General features: G+C 28.6%; 1 protein-coding gene and 1 long non-coding RNA gene across 4 annotated transcripts in view; one reads left to right on the top strand and one right to left on the bottom strand.

Moving 5' to 3' along the window:
* The window catches only part of LOC123264202 (fasciclin-2), an 83,911-nt gene extending 78,720 nt beyond the window's left edge, over window positions 1–5,191 (bottom strand). For all 3 annotated transcript variants that reach the window (XM_044727372.1, XM_044727373.1, XM_044727374.1), the window contains exon 1: window positions 4,720–5,191. In XM_044727372.1, the coding sequence (XP_044583307.1) occupies window positions 4,720–4,780 (61 nt within the window). In that variant the 5' untranslated portion in view covers window positions 4,781–5,191. The remainder of the gene's footprint in view (window positions 1–4,719) is intronic.
* A 2,432-nt stretch (window positions 5,192–7,623) lies between these two features.
* Window positions 7,624–12,332, top strand: part of LOC123264228 — a 39,991-nt gene continuing 35,282 nt past the window's right edge. The window contains exons 1-2 of the long non-coding RNA XR_006509289.1: window positions 7,624–7,684; window positions 7,859–7,982. This is a non-coding gene — a long non-coding RNA (uncharacterized LOC123264228). The remainder of the gene's footprint in view (window positions 7,685–7,858; window positions 7,983–12,332) is intronic.

The raw sequence follows: 12,332 nt of genomic DNA, 5'->3' as shown, positions 1-12,332 counted from the left end.
CGTCAAAAATTTCAACTAATGTGATAATTCAAATTATTAGATTAATGATAATGATAAATGGACAATTATTAAGCGAAATGTACTAAAATCAATAATTAAAAAATTTTAATTTCATTAACAACAATAAATTAAACACAAAAAATCGGCGATTGATGAGACACTCAGTCAACTTTAATTCAAAATAAAATCTAATTGAATAAAATATGATGCCAATATGCCGAGTAGGTTTACCTCAAGTCGTTGGCAAGTACTGAAAAGGCCGAGGTTTAAAAAAATTTTTTGTAGAAATGTTGAAACACAAACATGGCTGGATGTTTGATTCATTAAAAGATTAAATTATTATCTGATTTCTCAGGAAGCTCATCTATATTTATCCATGTTCTCAAATGAACCTTCGTTCATTTGAAAATTATTTAAGCAATTGCTGTTTTTATAATTAAATTGTCCTATAATAGAATTTATTAATTTAATGAATGAATAATAAATGGCATTTATTTAAAAAACATAAAAATCGATGAAATATTTAAAAAGTTTATAAAAAAATGCAATTTTAACTCGAGTCTAGACGAACGCTACTAAATTATTAAAGAGTAATTTATTTTGTGCAATAACAAAAAGCGGATGCAAAAAATGAGACTTGCATCGTCTATAAAAATAATAAAAATGATTTAAAACAGTTGATCTTCGAAAGTAAAACGGTCTTGTTTTAACGGTGAATTTTCATGTTGATCTCCTGTTTCATTGGAAACAGTGAGAAGAAAAGGAGAAGAAACATGAGGATGGGGGTAATCCGACAATGTCTCGTTTATAAATCAGACTGGCACGGTGTATCTCTACAAACAGGAGCATGGTTGTTGCAGAATTTCCAGTAGCGTGAATAGCGTAGTAGAGTGCAATGAAATAAAAGGAGAATGATCAACAGCGACGGGAACTCAAAATGAAGAAGATATTCTACAGTTGACGCTCTCTGTATTGGACCTCTCTGTATTTGACCGCTCTCTGTATTTGACGATTTTACACAGCTCTTATGGACAAGGACGAGTCAAATACAGAGAATGGTCCTGTACGGGCGAGTCAAATACAGAGAGCGTTGACTGTACATCTTTATTCTCCTTAGCATAAATTTTTTTATTATTTTTCGTGCTCAAGACGTCAATCGAGGGTAAAAGGCCAAACGTCCCTGTTAACTTGATATTCCGGAAGATAAAAAATAAATATAAATGAAAATACAAATACAAATACTGAAATGAAGACTATTATACCATCTACTGTACAGAGTACAACAGCGGAATGATAAAAGCATTTTTTATTTTAAATTTATTTCATTTCGAGAAAAATCTTAACGAGCACGAGCCGTTCTTTTTCTACCATTAACTGTTAATTCTGGATTTTGTCGGAAAAACTGTACTCAGTACCAGGGTAATTATTGTTTTCTATTCCAAGACAATTTAAAATACTACATTTTATTACACCCAGCTTCTAAATTACTCAGTGCAGTTAAAAGAATAAGTTTTATACAGACGTTACTCTTTACTTTATTTTATAAATTGTGAGTACGCGTCGCAGATGACGCACCCGGACGTAATTTCATTCTATACTTATGCTCCATCTGCCACATGTAATAGTGGAAAATTTATTTTGTAATTTATCGTAAAATGGATAGTTCCATACACGGTGAAAATTTTTTAGAAAATTAACATAATCCGTTTTTGTTAAAAAAAAAAAAACACAAAAATTTATGCTAAAATTTTCTAAAAAAAATCTGTTAATTTCTACACATTAATGTGTTAATTTAAACATTTGTTTGCATCCGAGAATTAAATAAGAATTATTTCAAGCTTAAGAAACATTAACTTAGTAGATTTTAATAAATAATTATCTATTTGTTCTGAATGGGAATTCAGCAACAATTAGTCTAAATGATTTAATTCCGTAAATAATTTACTTTTAAGAAACAAAGTAGTAGTTAATGTTAACATTTTGTTAATGAGCTTTTAGCGTTAGCAAAGTAAATTTATATAGTATTAAAAAGAATTAAAATACTAAATATCACAAGAATCTAATTAATTATTCATTTTATCATCATCACTACTATTTATTTACGCTCTTCAACATAAATTTTGTTTTTCATCAAAAGTAAAACTTTGATGATATTTAAAATAATATGTGATAATAATTAAACACTTTACTATTGTGTTGAATGAATTAACACAAAAAACTTTTACCACACACTTTTTCACACTGCAAAAAAATTTTTTTTCTGTTTGCTGAAAAATTGTTAAAATTTATTAATCATGAAATATTTTAAAATATTCAATTTATTTCGTAAAAAAAAAAAAAAAAAAAAAAAAATAATAATTCTCTGGACTACCGTGAATATAATCGATTAATACAGTTCAAAACTGTTTAAGAAAAAAAGGCAAAAGTTAATTCACTGCTAATTGACTGTGAAAATATGTATTAAGCATTTGAAATAGCCCAGGTATAAATGCACTACACCGAGAACTAAAGAAGGAAAAAATGAGGCTCTCTTCGTTCAGTTATTCAACGTTTATTTCAGGTCTTCTTGAGTATAAGTATTACACCGAGGACGGAAAAAAAAACCCCACAAGTTAAAAATGCTTGAAGAGTTAGATTAGGATGAGCATGCGGTAAAATGTTGTTTTTAAATGTCCGAGTAAGTAATTTTCTCAAGTCTCATTGGCTTAAAGGGCCTTTACCTCTGCCCTTTGCATGTTACAGTTGACCCTGGACCAGAGGCCAACAGGCAAGATCACGAGAACCTTTCCTGCACTAGTTAACCCACCGAGACAAAGTGGCTCTGCACGGTGCAAAGCAGGTGCGCTCTCACCACCTTTTGCTCAGGTGTCAGCGATTTTAATAAATACATTTATCATCTATTGCTACAATATTATTTCCATTAATAAATGTTAGTTGTTAATCACGAGATTAAATAAATAACATAATTAATTATTTATAAATCAGTACTAGATAAAACTCTACAGCAAACTCCGAAGGTTTAAGTGTACATTTAACCAACTCATGGGAATACGGGAAATAAACTTCCTTCCGCGATTCTGATAATCAATTCACGTTCCCACGCAGGTAAATTAATATTTATATTAATAACAACAATAATACTGATGATAATAATGATAATGTGTTTTAAAATGAAATTTTTTTAATTAAACTAAAAATATTAGACATCTGATTTTTAAAGAATATGTAATAAAAAAAAATTTCCGAGCACGTAAAAAGAAATATTTTTTATCTGCCAATTTTAATAGAAATTAAAAAATTATATAAAATGCATTTATTCAAATTTTATTTTTATGTAAAATTATCATACTGATTTTCTTTGATGTTTAAAAAAAATAAGTTATGATTACATGAAAAATTTAGAAATTTGCATAAAAAAAACTTTTAAAACTGATCAAATTTATTTTTATTATAAGCGATAAAAACGAATATTTTTGTTAAGTTCAAATTTAAGAAATACGTCTATAAAAGTTTTATAAATTATTGACATTTTTTTATGATATTAAAGTTAATAGTCACTTGACAATGTATTAGTTTTACTTAACAAACAAATTTATTCTGAGAAATTATTTTTAAAAAATTGCATTTTTAGTTTTATAAATTTCTACTTGTCAATTTTTTTTCTCATTTTTTTCGTCATAATTTATTTGTTAAAAAATTCTTAAAATTATTAAATGTCTGCTAAGTTAATTTTCATGATTTTTTTATGAATATTATTTTTGAAATTCCTAAAATTACACATTGAATATTTTTTTTTAGAACCCAAAATTCTATCAATACAAAAATTTTCAAGTTTCATCTTATTTTTTTAATAAACAAGCAGTACTAAATGTCAGAAAATTCAATATTTGCTTATAAAGGTTTATTTAAGATCATTGTATAAAAATTTTGAAAATATTTCTCGGTATTTCCTAAAAAAAAATAAAAACTTTCAACTATTACTAGCCGCGAATAAATTTTACTATCAAAATAAAAAATTCGATAATAGATAAGAGATAACTGATCTAATCACTCATATTATTGATGATTAAAAAAAAATAGTTAATAAATTAATATTACGATTTCGTGATGTAGGATAATGATGATATAAACGACTTTCAGATGTTTAAAAACTACCACTTTGGAATGTGTGCGGTTCCGAGCAAGTCCCGACGGTTAAATTCAAACCGGCGCCGGGCAACGAACTCGAGCACGAAGTAAGCGCGACGCGCGAAACTCTCTTTTAAAATTCAATTCAACATTTTTCCCTACATATTTATACTTATTGCATGTACTCACTGACCGTACCAAATAAATTTATAAATTCACTTATTATTATTATTAATTATAATATAATCCACTGATATTTCAAATTTAAACCGGCAAAGATATAAAATAAAACACGTCATCGGTGAAAAATAATCCTTGGATCAACTGGGACAATAGCAATACACAGTCATATCATATCGTTGTATTATCAATTATCATGTACGTGTAATGTGTAATAATATTACTTAGTCTTTATTCACACGATAAAGATCATCGGGTTTTATCGATAGCCGTAAGTATCCTCTGGAATCCGGTTCTACAACTCGAGACAAAATATATGAGAAAGTGTATGAGAATACGAGAATAAAATAATAATAATAACAACAACAATATTATAACTTGTATATAATGACGCTCGACGCCATCACTCACCTAGATGCAGCAGCATGAGAATTGCAATGACCGCTGGTCGCCCACTTGATAAACTAGCCATTGCTGGCGTTTTATGTAAATAAACTTTTTTTTTAAATTAAAAACTATTACAATTAAAATTAATAATAATTTATTAAATAAATAAGTAGTCTAGGCGGCAACACTTCCGATTTTAAAAGTTTTCGAATAAACACAACAAACACTGTCACGTTCTTTTTTTTTAATGCTACGTCCTTTCGGTTAACTAATGAATCATTAGTTTTTTATTTAAATTTAAATAAAATTTTTACTAATGAACACATAAAAACGTCGGTAGATTGATATTTAATGTTAATAATAATATTTTAATATCAACAGACTATTTGCACGAATAATTAACATGAAATAACATTTAGCTGTTATGTCTCAAGGTTCAAGCGAACGCAGGCTCGGTGCTATCGTCACGCTGGCCGATTTCCGACTGTAGTCGGGAACGCGCTTAACCCGAGCGCGAGGACAACAGCGCGCTCGGGAAGTCTCGGCGTCCCTCGTCGTTTGTATGTTATGTTACATTAGTCAGTTGTTGTTATATTGTATGTGTTTAGTTCTCCTGTGTAGATGATTACTTTTACTTTTGGTTTCAGTGTAGGTGACTGTCGACTGTCTCACTGTGGATTCTTTGTATTTATATGTGAGAGTAGAGTACTCTACTTGGTACTATGACTATGACTATGCTGTGCCAGAGTTTAGTCACTACTTAACTATTACATGCACTTACTGCTGATTAATAGATACAGTAAGATGGTTAATACTATGAACTATGACTATGGTTTTTTGGAACAGATCACGGAGGCGGTAAGTTTTTAAAGATTTGGGCTAATTGTTTTAGTTTGGTATTAATTACACATGGTTTTTTTTTTTTTATTTTTTTTATAGGTTTCTTGTAGTTATGGCGAACTTGTTAGTATGTAATTAAATGGTAAAAATAATTATGAAAATTAATTTAGCACACAGAAAAAAAAATGTTCTTGAATCAAGTATATAATTTTGAAGAACTTAATATTCTTGATTTGAATAGAAAAATTCTTGATTTAAGGAAATTTTTCTTGATTTAAAAAAATTGTACTTGATTCAAGAATTTTTCGACTTAATTCAAGAGAATTACCCTCTTCAAAATTATATTTTTGGTTCAAGAATTTTTCTCTTGAATCAAGTTAACCCTAGACTGGTCACCCTATGAGCGTGACGCCGCGCTCAATTATATTTTGTTTATTACATCTACAATATTTACTAAAATTATTCAAAAAATTTTGAATTTGTTCCTTGAACATTTTAGAATATATTAATAATTTTTTCAAACATCTTCGAAAACGTTAAATTGCTGAAAAAAAATTTCTTAAAAAAATTTGGAGGGCTTTCCTCATCGCTTAACCAGAGTCGTAAGTAGTTTTGTCCGCGGCGTTGCCGAAAACACCTCTAGTCTCTGCCTGTCAAACGTGTATGAACTGGCAACACTGTACGTTCTAAAAGCATTGCGGCAAATCCCTCATCACTCGACCAAAGTCGTTAGGTCGCGTTTGTTGACCAGTCTAGGGTTAATTTTTTTTTTCAGTGCAGATATTTGATAGTTAAAAAAATTTTTTTTTTACAAATAAATTATGGCAAAAATAATGAGAAAACAAAATTGATATGTAGAAATTTAAAAAAATTAAAAATGCAATTTTTAAAAAATAATTTTTTTTTAACAAATTTGTTTGTTAAAAAAAAATTAATAAATTATCAAGTGACGGCTAACTTTAATGTTATAAATTAATTTCTTTGTTTTTGGTTATTAAGTTGAACTGGTATGATTACAAGCAGAGAAAATAATAAGTTTTTGATCCAAATTTTGACAACTTTTTAATTGATTCGAGAAATTTTGTCTCTGTTATCATTTTATTTTCATTGAAATCACCGTTTTTTTTTTCTTAACCATTTCTAAATTCGAGAAAATTCTTTTAATGAAAAAATCTTAGATTTTAATATAACTTGATTTTTTTGCTTAACGTAATAGTTAATGTCTAATTAATTTGGGTAATTAAAATTGTTTATTTATTCAAGGATTCTAATTAAATTTAACATCTAGAATTTTGTTTATTTATAATACGGATTTAGTTATAAATAATAGCTACAAGTATGTAGTAGAAAGAAACACTAAAAAATTATTTTCAATAATTTATTGCTGTAAGGTAAAAGCCCCAATAGATGATCATGTACCAGTATATGATCACTCCATGTATTTGTATACCTATATTTGTGAATATAGATATACAAATACATGGAGTGATCATATACTGGTACGTGATCATCTACTGGGGCTTTTACCTTATATATTGTTCTGTTAGGTAAATGAAATATCAAAATTAATTATAATCATAATAATTATAAATGACACATTAGTCAGCTCAATGAAGAAAAAGTAAACTAATTTTATCGCGTTAAAACAAAAAAAAATAATAACAACAATAAAGAAAAAAATTAAATGTGTAAAAACTTTTTCTAGTAAGATTAGAATTTCATTGTCTCATTTTATTTGTAGTTACTTATTTACAGTGATAACAGCTTTTATTTTTATTCCAACTGATCATAATAAATAGTGCAATGGCTTACAAGCATATGAATAGCTACATACTTATATGTTGTGCATAATAGAGGCTAGTTACACGCGATCAAACTACATAAAACAAGAAATTGAACTTTTTAGTATTACGAGTACTACGTCATTGTATTATATCCTGAAATGTTTTATTTTTATTGCTTATGAATTTCTAAATATTTTATGTAGTTCAATTTTGTAAAGCATAAATTCAAAAAAAGCTTTTTAATTTCAGCAAACGAAATTATCAGTTTTGTAAAATTTAGGAAGCTTTTTGAAAATCCGGTTTCTATTAGATATTAATGTTGAACTGTTGAACGAGTTGACGGATTTAAATGGCGACCATCAGAGGTAAAAGTCCCAAATTAAACCTTCAAAATCATTCATTCGAAAATGAATGAAATATATACAAATATCGTTGATGAAATATTTAAAAAGTATCAAAATTTTTTTATCTTCTATACTGAATATTTCTGCATGTCTGACGTTAACTGCATTAAAATAATCAAATATTTATTTTTACAGATAGTAAACTATATTCCATTCAATAAATTGTTAAAAGAAGCCAGATATTTCAATCTATAAACGTCAATAAATAACTCAGGATATCGCTATTTCGGATTTTCATAAATATTTTGGAGTTATGGTGGTAAGTCTTGTTTTATTATAATTTAAAAATATTGAAACATGGTTATTCAATTTTTATGTGAGCAAAAGATATTTATTTATAAAAATAAATCATGATATCTGTATGAACAAACTGTAATTAATATCTCACAACTTGAAGCGATATTGCAGTTAACAGCGAGAAGCCCAATTGAATTTTGTTACCAAATATTAGCCAACAAAATTAATTTTTCCGGTAAAATATTTTTTATAAATTATTCGGTTAAATTTATTATAATAAAATAAATTTATTATAAATTATCACATTTATAAAAAGCTTTTAAATCATAATAAGTAAATTTAGTATAATATTATAACGAAATTTATTAGCTAAAAAAAGGAATATATTTCATTTTATGAATACAGATTAATGTATAATAAAATTTACACATAAAATTTCAAGTTATAGTCTATGAAGTTATAAAAATAAAATTAATAATAAAACGTTTATATTTTGCATAATATAAAATAATAATTTCCTCAAATGACTAAGAAAGGATAGTAAAAATTAAAAACGCGTGTAGCAGTAAAATACAATTTTAAAAACAGCATTACCCATATATTCTCTATAGAGAATTAGAGATGTCACTTAACTGAATTAAAAATGAATGATTTTGATCACAAAAGTCCATGAACTAGTATTACGATTACGATTACGAGGATTTAAAAATAAGAATTATAGCAATTTTCCATCTAAGGAGTTTTTAATGAGCCCATAAGAGAACAGGGCATTGAAGATCATTACGTCGGCTCCTTATCAAGCCGCAAATATGCGTCTTTGCTGGTTGCCCTCAGGAGTAGTCGGGATTACCTTTTCCCCCCAGCGAAGCTATTCCAGGAATTTTCCATCACCCGAATATTTATCCCCCGCTTAAGTTATAATATATTATATCAAGACCGTCGAGACTGCAAGCGCATCCATGAATTGCTCGAGTAGAGCACCAGGAATATTTTTAATCCCCCTCACTCCCTATCTCCATCTTTTCTACTCTTACTCTCACTCTCACTCTCAGTCTTTCCTTTTCTTATACTACATTACATCCCGTACTTGCATTCGCACGTCAGCTTCCTTCTCTTTTTCCCGTAACTTCCTTCAAGATTCTCACAAACACTTTTGCATCCACGAAGATTGATGGCAGATAGTCTTTATGCTAGCGGCTAATATCTCTCTACACAAACTAAGCCGTCGTCAGATTAATAGTAATAGAAAAATATCATAATATATATGTGTATACATATTTCACACATGTTAAGCTGCATAAAAGTTAACAAAATAAAAACAATGTTTAACGATGATAAACATTATCCATCAAGTGAAACATTTGGCTCACACCTGAATGCATATATTATAAATATATATCACTCACAATGTTTTTATTTTTATTTCTATTTCCAGTTACGTAATATATTAAAACCTTTAATTTTTCTACGTCACTCGAATTTTTTGTGTCATAAGCCATTTGTTATACATAACTATATAAATATACCTAGCTTTGTTTACATCAACTCTAAGATAATTTATTCAAAATCGAATAACAGAATGATAGTGGAATAATGTTTAAAGTCTCAAAAGCCCCGAGGCAATATAATAAATTTGTTTTACACTTAATGCCCAGATATATGCAGCGCTGAGTATGAAAAATGTGACGATGGTAATCAAACAAACTGTAATAATGAATCGACAATGCAAAACTTTATTTTAAAAGTTCATTGATATCTTTTCATGTTTTATTAATTAAATTTTTTTCTCATGTATTAGGATCTACTTTTAAGACAATAGATTCCATATTTTTTTAATTTTTCAGTTCACAGAAAAAAAAATTAACTTGGATCAAGAGAAAAATTCTTAAATCAAGATAATAATTTTGAAAAGTTTCATTGCATTGAATCAAGAAGAAAAATTCTTGAATCAAGAAAAATTTACTTAAATCAAGAAAAATTTCTTAGTTTAAGAATTTTTCTACTCAAATCAAAAAGATTAAATTCTTCAAAATTATTTACTTTGATTCAAGTAAATTTTTTTTTCTGTGTGTAAGATAATAACGAATCTCTATTGACTAAAGATATGATTTAAGGGATTAGGATTCTGATTTGTAAATAGTAAACACACTATTTACTATGGGATACATTTTTTCGTTAGTATGTATCAGTGAGTTATCGAAATTTTAACTGCAAACAATCTATTTCTCGCCTACCTGTACATTTTTACTTTATGTTAAAAGCATTTAAGTTAGTTTTACTCTTGCTCTCGGAAGCCTAAACTATTCCTCAAATTTTTTAAATAATTATCTGATGTAAGAAAAGTCTTAGATTAAATTATTAAATAATTTATCAAGTGTCAGAGTATTTCACCCTTACCACTTTTTGGGGGCAAAATTATCGATGAGTGGCCGTTAATACTGAGATTAAGAAAAATAAGCCGATTTACTCGACATATATTCTTATCAATTCTGCTTAGGTTTTAACTAAACCAACGGCCCTCACAATAAATGAGTCACTTCCATCTTTATAATTTTCTTCTATCGATTTATTTTATTAATTGCCACCAATCAATAACAAAACTTTTTTTTTTTCTTTCAATTCAAAATCAAACTGAAAACGGTTAAAAACTGGGTTCGCTTCAGTGACTTAATTTTTTTTTTTCAATTCAATAGTAAGTAAACAATTTAATGTCATCGAAGGTATCCTATTTTTTGCCTTTTCTAAATAAAAAAGTTTGTCAACTGACAAATTTTTATATTTGCTTTGAGTAAAAAGAAGAAAAATCTAGGATCAAAAAAATTATAATTTCTTTGGTGTCCCCATTCACCAAGGTATATTTGTACATTATAACTATACCATACATGTATATAAAATGAGATGAATATGCCGTGCATGCCTCACATATTTTGTGTAAAAAAACTGTTATCTCCTCAAACACTTGCAAACTTCTAGAGAGATCTAGAGTTTTAGCTGTTGAGTACATTATAGGAGAGCGTGTGTCCCATCCGACGATCCATCTCGCTTGTCCAAACAAACGGCAATCCCCTTTGGGCGTTTAGTGGGGACAAGAGTAAACCAACTAGATATATAGAAGATGAAGGAGAATATAAGTAAAAAAGAAGTAGAAGAAGAAGAAAAGTTAAAGAATATAGGTACATATATACCTCCAGACCTACAGACGAATACGAAGTGGTGGCTTAGGAAAACTCTGTTATGTGTGCCTTCCAGAATAACCGTGTGCGGCTCCAAGTGAGAACGAGATGCTAGCTTTATACTCGCTGATATTAGCGAGTCGGTGGTGAGGCTTCTTTTACCTTTTTTTGTTTGCCGTTTGTCAACCCTTGTTTACACCCGATCTTGGACTAGACGAAGAGCCGGTTTCTTTTTCATGATTTTTTTTTATTTTTACATTTTTTTTTATACTTCATCCATCTACTCCTGTATAGGTACTGCTTGTACGTGATTCTTACGGTGAGCTACTACCCTTCATCCGCTATGTATACTAACGTTAGCCGTGTCCATTCGACTACATCACGTTCTGCAGCAACGTGAAAATAAAAATAAAGTTATATGTTAGAAGTCCTGAAAGTCGACAAAAAATAGAATGTTGCAGGTTTAAGTTGGATTTTTCAGATAAATTTTATTTGCAATACATGAAAGAGAAAAAACACGCTTAAGAATGTTATTCTTGATAAATTTTTTTTTTATATTTTATTTGCAATGAGGTATTTGGAAATTGAGATGAAAAGTCGATTTCGACCATCATCGACTTTTATTTGACGTCTTATCCTTCCTTCTTTTCATTTATAAGTTATAAGGAAAGAAAGCTTACTTGAATGAACATAATCGGGATAAAAGGAATTTTTTTAATATTTTGTTCTTTTTTGTTGTTTGTTTTTGTGGAGGTTTTTTCATTCTATTTTGTTTTGCTTTTTTATTTTTTGGACTTTCATATTCGCTTGGCGAATTTCCGAGCAACGCCTTGCAGCGACTGGCATGATTAATAAACGGATGACTAATATCCGTTTATTTAGATAGAAAGAAGGTCAGGAAGATGGTTGGAAGTGCATATCTAAGAGAATATGACGGGAACTCGAGCAGAGAAGGTAATGAGGATCAGAGAATGAGAATCAAGTTGGGAGATTACTAAAAAGACGAATGGCTCTAGAGTCTCTGCCCGGAGATGAACAAGCTTATATCAAAGAATATTATTATCTTTTCTGATCCTTGATAAATCCAGACAAATGTATTAAATTAATATTTTTGATGGATTTATTTAAGGAGACTAGATCCCAATGTTGAAAATTGAAAATAAGCTTTGTTTAATATTTTTGTTTAAAAATTACAACCA

Source organism: Cotesia glomerata, linkage group LG4 (assembly GCF_020080835.1).
Source record: "Cotesia glomerata isolate CgM1 linkage group LG4, MPM_Cglom_v2.3, whole genome shotgun sequence".
Taxonomy (NCBI): Eukaryota; Metazoa; Arthropoda; class Insecta; order Hymenoptera; family Braconidae; genus Cotesia; species Cotesia glomerata.
This window is presented reverse-complemented; position numbering and strand designations above follow the sequence as displayed.